Source organism: Pecten maximus, chromosome 7, assembly GCF_902652985.1.
Source record: "Pecten maximus chromosome 7, xPecMax1.1, whole genome shotgun sequence".
Classification (NCBI taxonomy): domain Eukaryota; kingdom Metazoa; phylum Mollusca; class Bivalvia; order Pectinida; family Pectinidae; genus Pecten; species Pecten maximus.
This window is the reverse complement of record NC_047021.1, coordinates 36,424,469-36,446,963: the sequence shown is the minus strand read 5'-3', so window position 1 is coordinate 36,446,963 and position 22,495 is coordinate 36,424,469. Positions and strand designations below refer to the sequence as shown.

Here is a 22,495-nt window from a genome sequence, read left to right as displayed (position 1 = left end):
TGCAACCTTTAGGCTTTTCCAAGTAGAATTGAATGGTTGCTTTGTGCAAAATATGTGATCCACATTAGCTGTACTGCAAAATATATTCCTCGTAGATTTTCTCAAAAAGTTTAAAATAGCATGACTAATGCAATTCAACATCCTCCATCGGATATGACGCATACTAAGAATTGACAAAGTTATTTCTGTGAAATCTTACCCGAGTGGTGATATTAGACTTATACAGTACAATTTCTAGTCATTTCTCTATTTAGATGACCCTTGATATATATCCAGCATATAAAAACATTAGCATACATCAGTATCAATATCTTGGTAAAGGGAGATAATCCAGTTGGGTTCCTCTAGATCTATGTTTAACAACAAATAACAATAGTCCACAAGTAGATTTACAAATGAACTTGAGTTTAATGTGTTTGATGCAGATCATGATTTAACACAGGGTAATACATAGTTAACAATAAAGAAAATTACAGAAAAATATGAAAATGTCCGTTGTTCACGTCCCAGTCCTCATAGGTGGCGACACCAGGATCACACCGTCTCCTCGGACAAACAACATCGGGATATTTCTTTTGGTCGACTGGAATGACAACAACAAACACAAAGTTAGAAACATATTAACTTATAAAAAAACTTTATAAATCAAATACATCCTTATGTTAAAACTACCTCCATTTCTTTCCAATCAGAATCTGGCTATTAAATTAAAGTCCCACTGCTTCGGTGGAATCAATTCAAAAGTTGTGATCAACAAGGTTTGTCATTATTTTTATTATTCAAAAACCAACTTTTTAATTTTAAGAATATCTTTTATAGAATTTTTTTTAAACAACAAATCAAACATGCCGTATCACGAGTTGATAATCTTATCACAGATGTTTAGTTATGATTGATATTTTTCCTTCTCTACATAGACCTTATTAGATACACAAATGCATATGCATAAACTGGTTACACTAACGTAAGTTCTCTCTGCCCCTGACATCAGACTTGGACAGATGTACATAGACAGAAGAAACTCTTGCTATGATGTACAGGATATACAACACCGCCATCATATTCTGGTAGTATATCTATGGTTTGAATAAAGGCTGAAATACTCTACCCTAACATTTTGCAATCACAATTTATAATGATATTAAGGTTAATCTGAACATATGTTTCTCTCCTTTGTGACCCTAATTTTGATATTTTCCTAAAGAGTTGGGCGATTCTAATATCAATTCTACCTTGTAAATTTCTTCGTATGTTTCCTCATCAATCTCCACTGTGGTAACAGTTTCCTCAACGTCCCCCATAATCATGTTGAGATGTTGATCATAGGCCTGCAGACAAATAATTTATATCATAATGCATTGTAAACTATAGTAAAAGCATCAATATTAATCCTATATTATTGTTTGTTTTTCTTTTGCATTATATATACAGCCAAAATAAAATTTATATCCTGTACAATCACTGTTAATTATTGCTATCTTTGTTCTAGTTTTCTTATTTAATTGAAACTGGTCAAAATGCCATTTTAATCCAAAATTGAAAATATTTATTAGTCATAACACTTGACTTTTAGCAAATTCATTTGTTAAATTTTTTATCAGAATTTAGTGGTAAATATTTGGGGACCAAAAACATAGAAAGTGCTGCACATGACCAAAGCAACATTTTAAAAAAATATATTGCATTTCTCTAAATCAGAAGAAACATACATGGAGTCTCCCTTTGAGCTCACGCTCATTCCTCATTTTCACATAGATCCTTTCATCAAGACTCAGTCTGATTAAATCCAGGGGTTCCTCAACATTCTGCACAGGGGCTTGCTGTAATAAAAAGAGAAAATGTTACCACAGGCATGAGTCTTACCTACAGATTATAAATATATATGTCAGTCTTGTCAGATTTTAACAAAATTTACAAAATACAACCAAAACATATTTTCATCAAGTTATTGTATACATCACAAGCGCCATGGGTTCCAATAACACATATGATTAATAATTATCTATTTAGTACATCCTTTACTGGTGTGCTATATAGGGGTTTCACAATGAGTGGTTGTTGGATATGGAATTTATTTCACTTGAATATGTTATTTTTTAAAAGTTACGAAAGACATAATCATTCGATTATTGATGACGTCATGATCATTGATCAATAACAATTGCAGCTCGGGTCAAAGTTAGAGATCTTGACCAATCAAAAGACTGAAAGGTTATATTCCATAAGTGGAAAACATATAGATTATATCCAACAGTTGGCACATTTATACAATAGCTTGAGAGTGGAATAACACAGGGTATTGTGGTATAAAATTATTTATCATATTATTATTAAAACCGTGCACCATTGGTATCAGTTATGTTTCAGGGATCATTTTGGAGGGGGCCATGGGGCCATTGACCCACAATTGTCCTGAATAACCATAATGATTCAGAAAATCCTTTAAATTTCTATAAATGTCCAATAAATTATATTACAGATAGTTCTTTTTTTTAAATGGCCCATCCAATTAGTAACCCAATATAATCCCTGTCATATTACAAAATCCGTGCACCTGTACATGTGGTATCAGTTATTTATTTATGACACACTTTTTTGCATACATGTACACTACACATCTTTTTATGAAAAGAAAAAGGAGAAAAGTCATAGCAACAAATATACATGTAGTTAATTTGTAACGTTACTAATAAATTAAATAACCCCATTCAAGTTTTCTCTGGCCCTGCACCCGGGCTACATAAATAAAAGATGTTATCATCAAAACAAGTTATACTTCATGCTCGCACTCTCATGACATATTGACCATATTGTATATACTATAATATATGGATGTTGTGCTAGACTGAAGCATGCATATTACACGCAAGTTGGCTGTTTTCTCAAACCTGGTATATTAGCTGAAATTACCTCCCTTGCAGTAGGCCTACTACACACAAAAATATATGCATTTGGTCTTTCAAATAATGTGTAAATTTCTGAAACTGTAATTCTTCATAATTGCACCATGCATTTAGACTTGAAATATTTATGCCATAAAGTCAAATGGGTAGGATTACGTTCTGTGTTACAATAAATGTAAATGTATATCAGTCGCTGTTGTTACAACGCATCAACCACGCACCTGCTCCTGATCGTCTGCCATCTTTCTTTTTCAAAGTTTCGGTGTGCAGTAAATAATTTGGAAAACTGATTTAAAAGAAATTACGATTATTTGAAACTTTTATACACACAGTAAAGATAAATAAAAAATGGTTGGATATCTTAATAATTTAAATATGCTGACGTTAAGTTATCATAAACCATTTTGACCAATCATCTAGAAGGGCAACAACTGACATCTTTTAACCGGAAGTAAGTCATTTTCTCACGCGGGATGAATGAAAACATTGCAAACATTAGACCTAGATGGTAAGCTTTACGCGTTAGCGATGCTGTTATTTTGATACACATGCATATATATGTGTTGTTACTCTTGAAATATACTAGTAACCTATATATTACAATAATTTATAATATTAGAAAAGTACACATCACCATGTAAAAAACGCCTATCTTTATTTTAGCATTTGACAGTCTAATGATCCTTCAGAGTTGGTGGTGATTTTGACTTCGGAGATTGTTCAGTGTTAATTATGGTTCAATTGAAAGTCCTTGTAGGGTCATGGCACAGGCGCTTATATCTTGTTAATAATCAGGTTGGGGAAAACCACCAACTTGTGTAATATGCCTATCACAGGGGCATGTCTCCTTAAAAAAAAGCCAGAAATACCTAAGTAGCCATGCCCCTATGCGCCTATTGAGGTATAGTTTTGTTACTAGCCAAAATCACTCTTAAATTAAATTGAAAAAATTTTCTTCTAAGTCGCATTAATTTAGTCATGCAAAAATTAAAATCATTTGCATGTTGGAAATTACCAAAAATTGATGCAATAGTAAACATAAGTTTCTAGGTAGACAAAGCTTTCAGTAAATATATTTTAGAAAAATCTTATTTAACTTGTCGTAAATTAAATCACAATTAAAAACAATATTTCAAAATTCACTGTTTAATTGGTTTTGGCTATTTTTAGTAACAAATCAATACTCAAACTGGCGTATAATATGCGAATTCGTGTGTTACAATGTATGTATTATACGCAAGTCGGTGGTTTTACCCAACCTGTTGATAATCCAAACACATGGGTTTGTAAGAAATCAAAATGGTAGATACATATTTATTATAAAGATCAGTATATTGAGCTGGACTCTTAATTTGGGTTATTATACATAATGATTATGACTCATTAAAAACCCTTGTGATCGTACTGTGGTATTTGTTAATTACCAGATACAAGCACCTGTGGTCAGGATCTGATGATAGTTAAGTTGATGTTATAACCATATATTGTTTATTTATGGCAGCTAAATAATATTTAGCCAATGCTTTCACAAGACAAGTAGTTCCAATTGCTGACAAAAACCAATAGATATTGTTATGTCTTAGAATATTGATATAAATTAAGTGCTAATGTTGAGATTATTTTGTAGATATAAGTGGAGATGGTGATAGGAAATGTAACTGACCCTGTAGTGGACAAAGCATGGAGAAAACGCCGTTCATGGAAGAAGTCAAGACAGTCCCTGTTCTGGTTTGGGGTTAATTTGTTGCTGTCCTTACTTCTGTATTATGAGCTGTAAGTAAAACTACCAGGTATACAGTATATTTATATTCCAAATCATTCCAACTATTTACATAGTTTACATTTGGTCTCTGTTCTGTTGTGGTTGATATAATTTTCCTTAAATGTGTATTGCAGTATGTATCAACATGCAAAATGGTGTACCCATAAGTTGTTGTCTGGATTTGGTGAATGCTATGGCAAGTTCTTCATGCATACAAATTAGGCTTTGATTGAACATACAATTTAAGCAACATCCTTTGTATAGAAATCACAGAGGGTCGCAGTATGCACCCATTTTATCAGACAAACTACAGTTTCAAGCAAATATTTGAAAATGATAATTGTCATAAGATTCCATGAGATCTAGAGCTTTCCCTCTGAAAAGCCTTTAAGCTACTGTCAAGAAAGCTCTGCACATTGTGATTTCAACTTAAGGCTTGTGAAATCTAGATAGACACTAAGAAATTTAATTATCTGATTCGTATGATTATCTTCGTACTTGTAATTGTACTTTTGTTATGTTTAACATGTTTACATGATGGCGTAATTTTTTCTCCAGAAATTTCAACACAATAGGGTCCTGCTTTGAGGTGAGCCATCCACTTCTCTGGTATACAGGTAAGAATTTTCAACATCTATTGATGTAGACATGTAATTTTGATAATAAATTAGTAACACCCATTACTCAAAATAATAGTGTTATACTAAATTAATATCTGAATAAAGATAGATCTGTATATATTCTTTAAGTAGGTAATAGATTTTTTTTTAAATCTGGAATGGGCCGAGTGGTTAAGGTGTCCCCAACACTTTATTGCTAGCCCTTCACCTCTGGGTTGCGAGTTCAAAACCTAGCTACATGGGGTAGTTGCCAGGTACTGACCGTATGGCTGGTGGTTTTTCTCCGAGTACTCTTGCTCCACCTCCAAAACCTGGCACTTCCTTAAATGACCTTATTTTAAATCTGGATTACTTGACTAAAGAGTTGGGTTTGGACAGATTATGCACTAAATTTATTATAATTATTGTATTGTTTCGATCCTTGCCTTTGCAGAATGTGCACTGATAGTGGTATTCTTGTTTAACACTCTGGCTAATCTGATGGTATATGTACGTCCGTATCTCATGCCGAGCACAGTGGAGGTGACTGATGGACAAAAAAAGTTGCTTGGTGTTAAAGACACAGGTTAGTTATTTAACCCTTTCAACCCTAAGAAACTTCAGTGGACTCTGTCATTCTTTCATAATTTGAAGTCCAATATGGTCAGTAGGGGTGAAAGGGTTAATTTTATTTGCTTAACAGTCACAAAGAACTGAATACTTGTTTTGATTTTCCTATTGAAATTCTCCGAATGTGCTATTTGAAATTATATTTTGAGACTATCCCACTCACTTTTTTTCTAAAAGTTGAAATTCCCCTGTATCTACGAATTATCCATAATAATGAGCTCTCATGTGTAAAAAATTTAGGAGATATCAACAAGCATTTAAATGTCTTTGTTCTTCTATATGATGTAATTTTAACCATATTTTAAAAACAAAGTACGAGCTAAGACTTTAATATTTATGTAGTAATCACAGTTTGTCAAAGGGTATAGGAATTTATATAATATATAGAGTAAAGAAAAATATACACATGATAATACTTTTTACAATTTTGAAGTCACATGGCCATAATATCGGTTTAATATCAGAAATGTCAAAAGATCAAAATCCATTTTACTAAATTAAAAAAAAAATATTCATTTATTATGGTAACTACAGATTAAGAAAAACAGACTAATCAAATTGTGATGGTACTAATGTTATTTTATTGACTTTTAAGCATTTTGTTTGAGGTGTACAAATAATTGTTTATGTTATAAAAATGTCCATATTGAATCAAGGACAATCTTTATCCATTCACAGAACTTGGATTTCGAGTATCCCCAAGGAAATCTCCAAGCTCTGTTTCCTCAGAAGGCAGTCTGATATTTGCCAGCACTCCCTCAGGACAATCTAGTTTCTCCAGCAGTGGCAGTCCGCGGTCTGTTGGTCATGTCACCCCCACCAACGTTGGGGCCTACCCGGGTCACATGAGCTTTGGGATTCCATCTCCTTCTGTGTCATTTGGATCCTATGGTTCCCCGAGTACATCATACGATCGAGTATGTACTCACAGAACTCCAATCAGTATTATCATTACTTAGGTGCACTGAAATTTTAGAAATGTAACTTCATCATTTGATGTTGAGTAACCAAAAAGGATTGAAGATGGCAAAAACAGTTCTTCCTCGATGTTTGTGTATAAGATGAAATATTTCCATATAATGTTATATAGAACTGATGAACCACATCTCACTTTATCCATTAAGTTACTGACATTTTAAATATTTTTTGGTTCAATATGCATACTGTCCAAGTTATACCTAGAGCCTTTAACCTGAAATGATATTAATCGCTAGCATATCATTTGCTATACATTTAGATATTTAGATACATATTTGATATACAATTAGAGGTATGCTATACATGTTTTTAACTTCTAGTAAAAAGGTATGACATTTGCCATATTGCCTAGACAGTCACATATGTCTTGCATTGTTGAATCATCTTGTATGCAAAATTAGCATAAGATTGCTTTATAGAAGCATCTGTATCAAAAAACATAACATTTCAGTCTTTTCAGTTTATTGAAGATTGTCTGCCCCTTCGTAGTCCTAAAAATATTTTAAGAAATTAACAAAGATTACACAAAATTATAGCTGAATCAATGAGACTTGTAGATCAAAAACTAAAAAAAATGTAGCAGCTGATGTAAATTTGTTTATAGATGCCAGTCCAGAACCTCAGCAGTCTTAGTGTTGGACCTAACGCCAGCTTTGGATCCCACAATGCATCTATGTCTCCCGGAATGTCCTACTCACACAACATGTCATACTCCCCAGGGGTATCTTTCTCCTCCCAGGGGCTCAACCTCTCCCAGGGGTCGGGCCTTCACAGCAGCCTTGAAAGTAGCGGTCTTCGGTCGCGGCACTCGCTCTCTTCATTTAAACATTCTCCAGGTAAATTGATATCAGGTATAACTATACAGTGTTAAAGAAGCATTAACTTCTAGTAATGTGAAACATCAGAAACCAATGTAAATCATTGCAACACATACCTTGCAACCTGTGACTGATGCCGAAAATCTAAAACTTTTTAACAAGATATAAAAGTAATCATATATATGCATGGCATCAGAAAGGTAGGGAAAGAAATTATGTTATTGGGTAATAATAGTTTTTATATATAGAGGAGAAATCTGGACTTAAATCATTCTTTTTTGAAATGTCTACACAAATATAATGTCAGTGGGGTTACTTGAAACACAGGTAATGTTCTTTATTTTAAAGGCATAACATTGATTTATGTATTAGCATTTTGTCTTGAATAAAATTAAACAGCCTTTGAAATTGTCCTAGAATTGCTTTAAACTGAATAAAAACTGTAAGAAATGAAAAAAGATGCCACCAACAGGAAGTGGAGACAGCCATAAATGCTGCATCTAAGTAACTGCTCATATATATATGCTTTATATATAATTTAATAGTATTAATTACATTGAACACAGAAAATCTATAGATTTAGTACATCTGATGGGAAATGAGTATGGAGAACTCCTTGTTTTCATCCAAACATTTCCAGACTTGACAGATGTAGCCGGTATATACGGAAAACGTGTGCATGCTGCACTAATGTTTTTTATTCAACCATTATTTTGACAGTTATGCTCTGTTTCTGTTCTCAGACAGAATATTTTTGAAAAAAATTTCATCCAAACTTTTCGAAAACTTATGTAACCAGCACACAAGTACTCTGAAGCTGTACTGCAGTTTTGATCTGGTATTTAACTCATTGATTTTCCGCTTAATTGACAACTGGTTAGGGTAAAGTGGGACTCAGGGTGGATTTGGGAGAGAAGGTATTTGTCAGATTCAGGCAACAGTTCCATTTTCTACAGACATATATGACACATTGCTCATGTTTCAGTGATGTCGTATGACCAGGGACAGATTACAGACCAACATTCTCTCACACAGTTCCTCAAGGAGCAGGAGGAGAAGGACACAAAAAAAGCTCTAAGTAAGTATCTGGCCTTAATTAATGGCCTTGATATGTGTTTATTCATCTGTCTGTATTCTGTATGGTCCTCGATCAGTTGCCAGGTACTGACTGTAGGCCAGTGGTTTTTCTCCGGGTACTCCAGCTTTCCGCCACCTTCAAAACCTGGCACGTCCTCAAACCTTGGCTGTTTATTGGAATTCAAACAAAAACAAACCAAACCTCGGTTCGCTTTTGATTCAATTCATTTAAGGATTTTATGAAAAATGTTTATAAGATTTTCAACACAGGTAACAATTTTGCCTTAAAATTAGCCGATAAGCTGGTACCATAATAATTAATCTTTAATACACTAAATTTACAGTGTAAATCTTTATTCAGTAAGATGTGTGTGTAAAATGTCTCCAATCTTAATCCATGGTTAAACATATTTTCAGTTTGGGTGCTTTAATCCCAAATGGAACTCCTTGATTAAGCTTCATACAACACCTAAGATAATAGCTATATGAATCAATTGAATTATATATTAAGGAATTCAAATATTTTACTTGTAGGAAATTCATTTATTCCCAAAAGATAAAAATAAGAAAAAAATAGATATATATACAAAACACTTATTGTATTAAATTTATAAATCAGAATATTAAAAGAAAGAATTCACATTGAAAAATTATATGTGATAGAAATGATACGTGGCTTGGCTGGCGTAAGCAATTGCTATGGAAACAGCAATGTTGTTTTGAAAAATTGTTCCCTTAAAGCTAGTAGTAGTTAATTAAATTGACAATGGAAGCTTCCTCTTCATATCGAGGTGATGCGGCCAAAGACACATTTGCAGAGTTTTAACACCTGTCCTGATGGACTAGAATATTTGAATGAGAAATGTCTGCCACTCTGTTTTAGTATTGTTGTCTCCGGTTTAAATTTCATTTTTAATGCTTCTAACATGCAAGACAGGAAGAGTTGTGGGTGTCTTAAAGCCTGCAGTGAAATTCTGACTGAAATTATGGTGGACCAGTAATAACAATAAAATTCATTAACATCTCTCTCTTGATTTTGGATAATAATTGAACACCACAGTGAACACCACTGTGAACACCACAGTGAACACCGCTGTGAACACCGCTGTGAACACCACTGTGAACACCACAGTAAACACCACTGTGAACACCACAGTAAACACCACTGTGAACACCACTGTGAACACCACAGTAAACACCACTGTGAACACCACTGTGAACACCACAGTAAACACCACTGTGAACACCACTGTGAACACCACAGTAAACACCACTGTGAACACCACAGTAAACACCACTGTGAACACCGCTGTGAACACCACAGTGAACACCGCTGTGAACACCGCTGTGAAAACCACAGTGAAAACCACAGTGAACACCGCTGTGAACACCGCAGTGAACCACTGTGAACACCACTGTGAACACCACAGTGAACACCGCTGTGAACACCACTGTGAACACCACAGTGAACACCGCTGTGAACACCACAGTGAATTTCATTCTATGTTATATAGGTTCACCTGATGCAAACAATACAGGAGGTACCTCGTTCTGGAGTTACGGTCGATCGGCCATGGACTACACTCACGTCCTCCGGAAATATATGTACCAACTGGCTACAAGATCACCACAATCCAGTACGGCACGTAACAACGATAACGACCAGTCCTCCTCCTATGGCGGCGATGATGTAAGTTTAGGTCGCTCTTTTGACAATGTATAAAATAATATCAATGATGCATTTTTACCGGGCGGTCAATAATTCCTTCAACACTTTTCATAAAAATGTTTCCTAAAATTCAGATAAATTAATAATTGGATATTGAAAATGTTTGCTTGGTGGGTTGTTTTCACAAAACTTTTAAAGTGGATCAGTAGTGGGTATATTAGATCTGGTGAAAGTTTTTCAGAAATATTAATTGGGAATATCTTTTCACCGATGAAAGTACTAAATGTATATGGAGAATTGTTCTTACATCATTACGATTTAATGGAACATGTTAAAAAGAAGATTTATACCCCCTTAAATGCTATGGTGGAGGCATGGCATTCCAATTTACCCCTATTGTGCTGTTCTTCTGTCTGTCTGTCTGTTTTTTATCAAGTTTATTAGGCCATTTGTGGTGGTGGAAATAGAGCAGGGAATTGACATAAGTGTTGCACTAACAAAGGGTTTTATACATTTTTGAAAGTCACTTTACCCTCCTCTGATATGACTGTAATCAGGTATCGTAAAGTATTTGCATTGTCGGTGGAAAATGAAGTAGGTTTAAGAAATCTCCCTACTCTGTGTTGAAATGAAAATGACCCTGGTGCTTTTGTAGGTGTGGAGTAAGCGTGGAGTGACAGAAGATGACCTTTACTTGTGGACTGAGCATCTGAGGAAGGTTAGTGTAGCCCTGGGAAATACTAGTCGCAATATACTGCTAGGCTAGAGAGATCTTCTCTTTAGCTCGAGCTTAAGACTAGTAAGCAAGATGTCCTGGGTTCGATCTCTAGCGGAGGCAGTGGTTAAATTTAATAAGTCATGTGCTCTGTTTGCAAAAGAATCGCTGTTACCCGCGGAAAACTCCAGGATGAGTTCTTTCCTGGAAGGGGAGCATGTAACCCAGGTAAATACTAGCCGCAATATACTGCTCGGTTAGAGAGATCTTCTCTTCAGCTGGATCGGTTGAGCGTAAGACTAGTAAGCCAGAGGTCCCTTGATTAATCCCTAGCGGAGGCAGTGATTTAAATTTAATAAATCATGCGCTCTGTTACATTAGTAAGCAATCAACAAGAGTGTTGACATGTTATATATGGCAGAATTGCCCATTTTTCCCATTATCTTAAATGTTCTGGAATTGTTTTAAAATATCATATGAATGCTAATTTTAATGAGCAACTGATGCCCATTTCACCAATGTTATTTTCATTTCTGCAATTTTATCTTCAATCCCTATTTTCGTCCCTGGTACCGGAATGTAATTTCTTTTTGTTCCAGTGGATATGTCAGACGGTTGTGTCGAGACTAGCCCAGGAAATCACTAATGCCAATGCAAAGTTGCGCAGAATTGGATCGGAGGATACAGAAATTGGAGGTACATAGGTTGTATGTTACAGGCGTCGCTAGAATTCCAGGGCGGAGTGATTCAGATCTTTTTTAAGTTAGATTTTAGCTTATATTAATAAAAAGTGAGGTAACTCTACTTTCAAAACTTCAGATTGACTAATCAGCATATGGATGTCTTACAGGAATACAATACAAATGTATACTGCAGTTTATCTATGTTACTGATGTTGTTACAGTACCACATCAGATTTCAAAACAGGGTTGTCCAGTAAATGATTGGATTATTTTATCACATACTTTTAACTATGTTCTTGGTTTTAGAAATAATGCATCCCTTGCAACTTTCAAGAAAAAAAGCCAAAAACGTGATCATTCACTCAAAATTAACCTACATTCCAAAAGAAATAGAAAAGGAAAGAGATTGACAAATTACTGCCTTACTCTTATATAATAATGATATCACTTTTTATTTCATCTTCAAGTTGTTTTCATATATTTGATGTACATGTACATGTCTAACCTCTATTATGCCAGAATATCAATTCACATGTATAGGAATATTGATACATTTAGATGGACACTTGTGTCCCACTTAGGTGGCCGGGTGGCACAGTGTCCCACTTAGGTGGCCGGGTGGCACAGTGTCCCACTTAGGTGGCCGGGTGGCACAGTGTCCCACTCAGGTGGCCGGGTGGCACAGTGGTAACACACTTACCTTTTACCTAGGTGGCTGGGGTTCAAATCCTGGGATGTGAAAGGGTATGAGGTCACCTGCCGGACCACATGGGTTTTCTCTGGGTTCTCTGTATTCCTCCCATAGTAAGACCATTCATGCGCTTCAATCCAGGCTAACAAGCGTGATAAATATAAGTTGGTATAACCGGTTTCGCAATTGTTGTAAAATGGATAGTTTACATTTACTTAGTGTATGTTGTATTTTATATTGTTGTGTGAATTTTGTTTGTGGGTTATATGGAAGATAAGTTCAAGCTAAATATGTAACCCACAGAAAATAAGTTTTTATTATTACAAACATTCAACTTGTAAATGAATGTAAAAATATTAAATAAATTCATTTGTTGACAGAGGTGAGTGTGTCCACATTAAAACAACTGGCACTGACTAAAGGTCCCCTGCTGCCCACACTGAACTCCATCGTACCATACCTAGATATATCCTCTAACCAGGAGTACCTCGTTCGTAGGATTCTTGGTAAGTCACATAAGGATTGTAATCCAAGTCTCGTACATACACCAGCTTTTTGGTCATTACAGTATAGTTTATATTGGCCAGAGGTAGTTCCAGCAATTTTTACCTCTCAGAACTGACTACAGAACAGGAAAAATTAAAAAACAGCTGAAAATTCTCTGGGATATACCTTTATTAAGTTAGAACTTTTAAGTTGAGATCTAGTAAATTTGATTATTGCAATTACAAAATATAATGAATTGTGCAGCTCCGACATTTTTCCGTTTGGCATTTTAAAACAATTTTGCAATTTATCAAGGTATGGACAATTCATTATTGTATAAAGGAAGAAAAACCTTGAAGAAATCTATTTATCACAATGATGAATATTTATATAAAAGATATTGTGATAAAGTTTTGACATGAATTTATAAGAATGTGTTTAAATTGTGAACTAAGGAATTTAAAGCTGACGTTTGTTTTTGCAAATCATATTAATTTTGTAAAATTTGAGTATGGTGGATTTTCCCGTGAAAAGCAATCCTATATTAGGAATATTAAACAAAAAAATCCCAAATTGTTCTGTTATCATTTGTTTTTTGTTTTGTGTTTTGCCAAAAAGCAACCCTTAAATAAATTTCATTTTAATCAGTTTTATTATAATATCAATTTTGTAAAATTTGAATATCATGGTGGATGTTTTCACGGAAAGCAAGCAATCTGTTAGAAATATTAAAGAAAAAAACCTAAATCTATCTGATTGCATTTGTTTTTTTTTTGCAAAAAAGTCACTCCAAATAAACTTCATTTTAATTAGTTGCAGGAAAATATATTTTCTAAGTGTAATGATCATAATGGAAACGGTAGTAAAATGCTGACTTTGTTTTGGAGTAGATCTTGGTAAAGATGGCTGTATGAGTGAGTTTAGCTGGCAAGGTGGTGGCTATTATGGAAAAGCTTGGGGAGAACATCTACCAACAGACGCAGGAGTAAGTTATATCAACATTATTAAACATAATATGTACCATTTATAATAATATTAAATATACATCGATGGTGCTTTTCATTTATGAATTAATTCAAGATTTTGTGTATGTCTCTGACAAAGATTAATTATCAAAATGAAAATAAGAATATGCTGTTGTACCTATATAATATTATCGCACAGACCTGCTTGGTGATTACATACGTTTAAGAGCAGTATCGGGGGCATCCTCACCTATTGAAATAGACATACTTAATATCCAGTATCCTCACATATAATAATATTACAAGATTGGTATAGCCTTATGAGAAACTGAATAACTTGGCCACTTGGGGTTCATAAAGAATATTTTGTAGTATGTATATTATGTAATTATTTTTGGCAGATTGTGATGCACTTATTGTGCACTTACTTGGACTCGAGGTTACCACCACAGCCGAAATACCCAGATGGCCGGACATTCACTACACAGTATTTTGTAAAGACACCAGACAAGCCAAGTGAGTGTTGCCATCATCACATATGAGGTCTGGGCAGAGATCGGCCTGCTGGGTCAAATTACATTATCTAAACCCAAAATGACTGCATGATGTATCAAGACTTCCTACCAGTTTATGAAAATATTGTTCATCTGCATCATAAGGCCTTGGTTACGTTATGATTACTATCAATATGTAAAAGTTTGTGGCAAAAAAAAGATGTAGTTTTACTAGATATCATCAAATGATTTTCTGTGCTTTTTATGATTACTATCAATAAATTGTAAAAGTTTGTGGCAAAAAAAAGATGTAGTTTTACTAGATATCATCAAATGATTTTCTGTGTCAGTTTTATTTTCAATATATCTGTTTTTGTATAAAGGAAAAAGAAATATCTTCGAAAAAAAATTCCTTGAAAAAAACTTAATGGCTTGATGGTTTGTATCTGAATTACTAGATAAGTATGAAAAATAAAACACCCAATCAAAGGTCAAGCTCCAGTGTGACTCCAAATGTTTTTAAAATCCTTTTTAAATGTTTGTTGACAAAGTCTTCTGTGAAAAAAAAGACAATGGGGAGTGTTTATTTTGGATATATTGTGAAAAAGATTACACTTGTTGTTAGTTTTATGTAACTTTTCATTTAATAATTTACCTGTTTACAGATTTAACTTTTCATTTAATAATTTACCTGTTTACAGATTTAGAGAAAGAGGACACATTGTGTATATACCAATCCTCTATCAATCCACCACACTTCCAGGTGGTCACTGGGAAATCCATACTCAATCTGCCAAAGGTAAATAGGTTTGATAACTTCGGGTAATGTACGTATTTTAGTAGTAACCTTACTTAGCACTTTTCGCACCAGAAACATTGTGATTACATTTAGTGTATATATTAACCAATCCTTGATCAGTTGTGTTTGTTTGGATTGGAAATATCTCGAAAGGTCTTTCCAATGATGGAGCTCAGGAATGATGCAGGGAAAAAGTCTGGTCATTTAAACTATAAATATCCTACCTAACACTGTAATCTCTGAGGTGTATATAGAGGTCATTGAATGAGTCCTTCTCCCTTAGGACCTGTTTTGGATTATTAGAACATCACGGCTGGGTAGATGAGTGAATTAACTTTGTTTTATTTTCAGGGTCGCAATAACATGTTCCAGGCATTACTGCTATTTCTGCACGTTGTAAAGACAAAGGAGCATGGTATGCTAGGGTAAGTTATTGACTGTGAAAACAAAAGCAAATAATATACCTTCTAATTACCTCGTTATAATGTCCCTAACCTCAATATGATGTCTCTAACCTTGATATACTGTCTTTTAGCCTTTATATAATGTCTCTCCTCGATAAAATATCACTAACCTTGATATAAAGTCACTTCCCTCAATATTATGTATCTTGCCTTGATATAATGTTCCTTATCTCGATTTGATGTCTCTTACCTCCATATTGTGTTCCTAACCTCGATGCAATATCCCTAACCTCAATATAATGTCCCTTACCTCAGCATAATGTCCCAAACTTTGTTATAATGTCCCTAACTTCCATATAATGTCTCTAACCTTGATATAATGTCTCTAACCTTGATATAATGCCCCTCACCTTGATATGATGCCCCTAACTGTGATAAAATGCCCCTCACCTTGATATAATGCCCCTCACCTTGATATGATGCCCCTAACTGTGATATAATGCCCCTCACCTTGATATAATGCCCCTCACCTTGATATAATGCCCCTCACCTTGATATGATGCCCCTCACCTTGATATGATGCCCCTCACCTTGATATAATGTCCTTAACCTTGATAAAATACCCTTAGCCATGAACCTAACCTTATTGTGTTCATTTTTGTAGCAAATCTGAATATACAATGAATATTTAATGCTTCGTTATTATATTAACTTTGATATTGCTATTAATGATTAAATGAAGCATTGACTTCTTTTCTAGGAGGGTGAATCTAGGAGCATCTGGAGTCAACATGCTGTGGATATTTAGCTGACATTTCACTGAAATCTACTCTCCTTTGCTTTTTCTTTCTGCTGTGAACATTTTATAAAAATATCAGACAAGCATCATTCACAAGTCTGGGCCCATGCTCTGTGTAGCATGTCAATTAAATGTTTGTTAGAATTACGCTGTCTTACCTATACCTATGTCAGTACTGAAAATTTCAGGTAACTTTTACAGTCAAACCTGCCTTAAAGGCCACCTGTATATAACACAAACTTGCCTATAAAGGCTGCCTTTATATAACAAATACCTGTCTATAATAGACACCTGTGTCAGTACCCCATGTAGCATTGCTAATGTTTGTATTTTCATCAATCAAAATTTCATGAAAATCATCTGAATGGCTAGGACGTCCTGACGTCTTCTTCGCCACATGATCACATTTCCTATTTAGAAGTAAAGTAGTTTCGTTCGTTTTTGGGTGTTATCAGGACAAAGATAGGGATTTAAAGACATTTTTGAGACAGAAGAAGAAATTTCATGCAATTTCAGAAGTATTTCTAATTTTTAAAAGTGGGCAAGTTTGTCCGCTTTCTTCTTGATTATGACTTCTGCTTACGTTTTAAAACTCAGAAAGTCGCTGAAAAAGGTCGCTTTTAGTATTTGGACACGGAAATGATTGTCGTTAGTCGTGTCTGACAGGTGTTCGCTTAATTCAGGTCACTAGTATAGTAAATAATGTTGGGAGGGAAAAATACGGTCACATATGAGAGGGGGTCGCTTAATTCAGGTGGTCACTAAGGTAGGTTTGACTGTACATGTATATTTAACCTCTATAAAGGCCACCTTTCTCGGATTCCTTGAGTGGGTTTTTTTTGTACACAGTCCTAACTGCCAGCTGTGTGGTCTGAGGTACATACTTTGATGCTCCTTACCTGTGGCGGTTTTTGATTCTCAGGAAGCTGGGAAATGGAACAGTCTGTGCTGTCATGGTTGTGTTCTTGGGCAAGACTCCCTCATGTTGTTCAGTGATGTAGTCACCGACTACTACAAGGAGACCCCGCCTCAAAATGACCCTTGCTGTTCACGGGGCAATAACCCAACCAAAGAAAGCTGCCTGTGTATAACAAATACCTGCTTATATAGACACCTCTTTCGGTTCCCAATGTTACGCAGTTGTATATTAACCTCTATATAATGGCCAACTGTCTATAAAGGACAATTTTCTCTCGTCCATTGAATCACTTTTTACACTGGTTCAACTGTAGTCCACTATAACTGAGCATAATCGCAGGTGCCAAAATTCGGACTGGTCACTACCGGTCAGAATTTTGGAGCTTGTGATTATAGTCAGTTTCATTGGACTCAATCGACTGTAGTTGGTGCAATTCAAGAACTTTCATTTTATTAGTGGTATTCTGCACTCTTAAACACAATTGTCATAACAGAATCGGAAGACCAGTCATAGCATCATGCAGATGAACTTTTTTGATAAACTGCATTAATGTCTAAATGAACACAATTTTCAAGTGCTCTTAAACTATTAGTTATTCTGCAGCCGTAGCAGGATTAGGAACCCTTATATTGATGTCCCGTGGTGTTTGAAATAGTCGTTTTACAGGTTTTCATGTATGTGAACATAATTAGTAAGTTGACTTGAGTGTTGAATGGAAAATAGTGACTTGTATGGTGTATTTTAATGGTGTTGAATTATGTTCATTAATTGAATGGAGGTGTTGAATTGTATGGTGTTGAATGATGTTCAGTTCATTGAGTGTAAGTGTGTTTAATTGTATTAATTGGAATGTGTTGAAAAATGTATGGTGAATGAAATATATTGTAATAAATGAATAGTGTTGTATTAAAATAGCCTGATTAATGTTCAGAATTTATTTTTTTTGTGTAATGTATGGAAGAGAAAGTTGTATCAAGGGCTAATTTCATTGCTATACCAAAAATGAAGTAAAATAAAATGTTGGTACAAACAAATGTACATAAGGTTTTGTGATTTCATTTTTCCTCACAAGGTCTACAGGGCGAAGATCAGTTCATCAGCTAATGTCAATGCGGTGTCAATCTGTTAAAAACTTGTTTATCAAGACTCCTTCATGATGATCTGCAGATAGGACTTCAGCTATTGAGTAGAATATGTCCCTATTAGGACCCAGTTTTCCTACTCGTCCTAAAGTGAATGACACAATACAACATGACATTCAGCGATGATTGTAATTGTAAGGTCGACAGACAGGACCTTCCATATGGCAGATATTTTGAAAATTTTGTAATCGCTACTAATCCTGCACAGGAAATGGTTTTGGCAGCCATATTAAAAAAAATGTTTTTACTTCTTATCAAAGGATTATAAAACGGGAGAGGACTTTCATACATAGTAGGGTGTAAATCAAAACAAATTAAAATCAAGATTGCCACAATGGCAGCTATCTAAAAAAATCTCCTGAGCAGGAAATGACCTTGCAATCATCTCTTACTTGTGGAAGGATGATGTAACAGGACAGGACATTCAGTACGATTCCAAAATCAATAGGGACCGTCATAGTAGAATGTGTCTCTTTAACAGTGCAGAATGTGTCTCTTTAATAGTCGCACTTACATGTACTACAGATATGTCATTAAGTTAATGAGTATTTAAAAGATAGCTGAAGAATTTCTGAAATGCGACATGAGATATCTGGCTTTATGATCAGTTTCAAATGGACAAACAGCTATAATCACATGTGTAAAATCCAATTCTCTACATTACAATCCCGTCCTAATTTGACCATAGCTGTGATAGGACGTTAAACAATACTATACCAAACAATACACTACGTTATGATTAAATACAATTTAATTGGAGTAATCTGAAGAGTATCGTAAATTACAGATATATGTATTCCGGACTGGACTGGATTCTGGCTTTATTTGTGGTATGCATAATCAGTGAATTATTGTTATTTGTTAAGATTTATTGAATTCCAAAACCTTTCTGATATATAAAATACATTATTTCGTAGGAAGCAAATTTAGCCGTTTTTCTTGATAGTAAAAAAATCAACCACAACACTGATCTAATTGTCACATTACAGATGAAGAACAGTATCCTCTCAGACTGGATGAAAGAAACAAGCTGGACAAAATAAGAAAGGAAAAAAACCCAAATAAACAAACTTTAAAATGATGTAATACACACAGTGCCTCTATGTCCATATCATAAATAATACATATGATATTTAATAAACACTTCTGGTGACTGAAAAACAGTCAGCCAGATGGTTAAATCCAGTTTAAGATGTTTCCAGTGATTGTTCAAATTAATTTCAACGGTCTAATTGTAGACGCCTGGATTACAGCTTCGGAAAACCAAACGAGTTTTGATATAGGCTATGGTCCGACGGTATCGGCCCAGTATTCCGAAGGTCCGATAGTCCGAAGGTCCGATAGTCCGAAGGCCCGATAGTCCGAAGGTCCGATAGTCCGAAGGTCCGATAGTCCGAAGGCCCGAAGGTCCGATAGTCCGAAGGCCCGATAGTCCGAAGGTCCGATAGTCCGATAGTCCGAAGGCCCGATTGTCCAAATGGCTATCGTAATAGTCTGAGAGTAACGTTTAACATGGTCTATCCCGATATTTTTCTGGTATTTTGGATTATTATAATGATTTCAATTTAGCATACAGTTTTTTCATTGGCGTAAATAGGCCGTTGCTAAGTTACAGAAAATTAAGTTAACATGTGAAGTAATATTAAAATGAAAATATAACTAAAAAAAAAAAAAAAAACGATAGATAAGGATTCAAGGTGTGTCGTTGTCCGAAGGGTTCTAACTATATGATTCGCTTAATATTGTTTTGTGTGGTCACAGCATAATAACAAGCGGATCAGATAGTTAGAACCCCTCGGACTAGGTGTCTCGTGATTTAGCAGTGTTCTGTCTTCCTTAGCAACAGTTTGTGTCTGTATTCTTGATGCATATTTCTGCATTACCATTTCTATTGTTTTACTCCGTGTTGGATATACCAAGAAATATATTCATGAGACAACAAAGAATTTAATTCTCTATTTTTGGAAAAAAAGAAATTTTTGACTATTTTAAACATATACATTTTCTATATATGTAAGTTAACATTTTAACCATATTTACGTAAGATTGAAATCTTCTCGTTGGGTAAATATATGTTAGTAATTGTGTGGGAGAGGGCTTTACTCAGTATATATAAGTTCAATACCTTCTCTCTGATAATATAGAGCGAACTTGTGAACAAACTAGTAATAAAGCCTGAACATAAGTGCATTGCAAACATTTAAAAAGCTCTAAAAACATTCGTAAAAGTAATAATGTGACAATAAAATAAATCGTTCTTTGCATTTAGTTAAAACAAATCTCTTTGTTAATTACATGGTTCATAAAAGTAAACATCAGTGTCCTTTCAGAGAGTATATATGTGTCACGTGCTTGTTGTATTCTGATCTTCGCGCTATAGTTTATTGTGATCCTCACGTGAAAAAAAAGTTTATTCCCGCTGAAAATATAAGCTCAATCAATAAGAGCGGAAAACATGTTCAGGTCTTCAATTCTGTGAGGAACAATTTATTTATTCAAAACTATTCAATTAGCTGCCGAGTTGTTGTACATGTATAATGACAGACTAATTGTAAAATCAGAGGCTGAAGCTGAAAATCATAAGATATTTGTGATTTTTAGCATTGAAACAGCTCTCCAGACAGTAACGAACGATGACAGATTCTAGCCCGAGTTTCCTCTGGCCCTACACCAGACATGGTGTCAGGGCCAGAGGAAACTAGGACCCCTACACCAGACATGGTGTCAGGGCCAGAGGAAACTAGGGCCCCTACACCAGACATGGTGTCAGGGCCTGAGGAAACTAGGGCCCCTACACCAGACATGGTGCCAGGGCCAGAGGAAACTCGGGCTAGACAGATTCCTACCTGTTGACGACCTTTGTTCAATATGGGACATCTTCATAACCGCCAACAAGGATCACGGCTTTATAGAGACTGTCAAACACTGGATGACGGTACAGTGTATATGATGAATATTGATATGTTGGATGATGATAAAGCTTATTTTGGATGGTGAAATGTTGGATGATAAGTTCGAGTATAATACGTATGTTCGATGATGATAATTTATAATGTTTATGAAAATTCACATGATATATCTGACGATGATATGTTATAATGATAATACGATGAAACTTAGGCGATGTTATGTTAAATGATGGTATGTTGGATGATGATGACTTTGATTACGATACATTGTACGCTGGATTATGATACAGTCCGTAGGATGATGCTATTTTGAAAGATTGTTGCATGGTGTTAAATAAAAGCTTATAACGTTTTTAAATTGTCGTATTCTGTGTGCATATGCTCAGGTCTCTACAATTATAGCTATCACTGACAAAAAGCGTAATATGTATCCTTACTTGTATGAAACAAATGTGAAGCATTCGACCGACAAACCACAAGACAAAGGGAAATATTCCTGGTACATATATAAACCTTCATTAAAACTTAAGGGTAAACAATTCTTGGTCCACGTGCCGCGGCCTTGATTTATATATCGGACTTTCGGATTATCGGGCCTTCGGACTATTTGGCCTTCTGGAATACTGGGTATTCCGGTGAAGTATTCCGGTCCGACCCCTTGGTTCCTATGACCCAGAATGAAATATGACTTATAATATTGACGTGATCCCGGGGGTCGGGCCTACTTCAACAATGTTAGAGGATGGGCGCCTTGTCGTTTGGTGTCAGAACCGAAAAAAATAGCCATAGACCTTTAAATAATTAGCTAGTTGAAGTAGGGTCAGACCCTGAGGTTAAATTTCTCATTATGTGCCTAAGGAATGTGTCCAGGCCCTATGTTATTAACTAAAAAAACAGCTACGACAAAATCAATCTAATTAAAATCTAGATGGTCATTCTCACTACGTTACATATAACGTAGTGAGAATGACAATCTAGCTTTTAATTAGATTGCGATAAAATCCGGATAAAATCGTACTCTGGTATTGTCGAAAATTAGAATTGTTTTCTTAG

The 22,495-nt window shown here is 35.0% G+C and overlaps 2 protein-coding genes across 2 annotated transcripts; one reads left to right on the top strand and one right to left on the bottom strand.

The window, feature by feature from the left end:
- Window positions 1-384: 384 nt before the first annotated feature.
- On the bottom strand, window positions 385-3,245 carry LOC117330728 (U6 snRNA-associated Sm-like protein LSm3). The gene is made up of 4 exons (XM_033889179.1): window positions 3,125-3,245; window positions 1,710-1,820; window positions 1,233-1,328; window positions 385-583 (listed from the first exon to the last, which is right to left on the bottom strand). The coding sequence occupies exons 1-4, from the start codon at window positions 3,143-3,145 to the stop codon at window positions 500-502; spliced, it is 312 nt and encodes a 103-aa protein (XP_033745070.1). The 5' UTR covers window positions 3,146-3,245; the 3' UTR covers window positions 385-499.
- Window positions 3,246-3,314: 69 nt separating this feature from the next.
- Window positions 3,315-18,429, top strand: LOC117330727 (transmembrane protein 209-like). The gene is made up of 16 exons (XM_033889178.1): window positions 3,315-3,411; window positions 4,531-4,676; window positions 5,224-5,282; window positions 5,719-5,850; window positions 6,573-6,811; window positions 7,477-7,708; window positions 8,676-8,768; window positions 10,282-10,457; window positions 11,092-11,154; window positions 11,751-11,847; window positions 12,906-13,031; window positions 13,902-13,996; window positions 14,378-14,492; window positions 15,172-15,269; window positions 15,621-15,694; window positions 16,434-18,429. Exons 2-16 carry the CDS (start codon window positions 4,543-4,545, stop codon window positions 16,483-16,485), a joined length of 1,785 nt encoding a protein of 594 aa, XP_033745069.1. The 5' UTR covers window positions 3,315-3,411; window positions 4,531-4,542; the 3' UTR covers window positions 16,486-18,429.
- The last annotated feature ends 4,066 nt before the right edge of the window (window positions 18,430-22,495 follow it).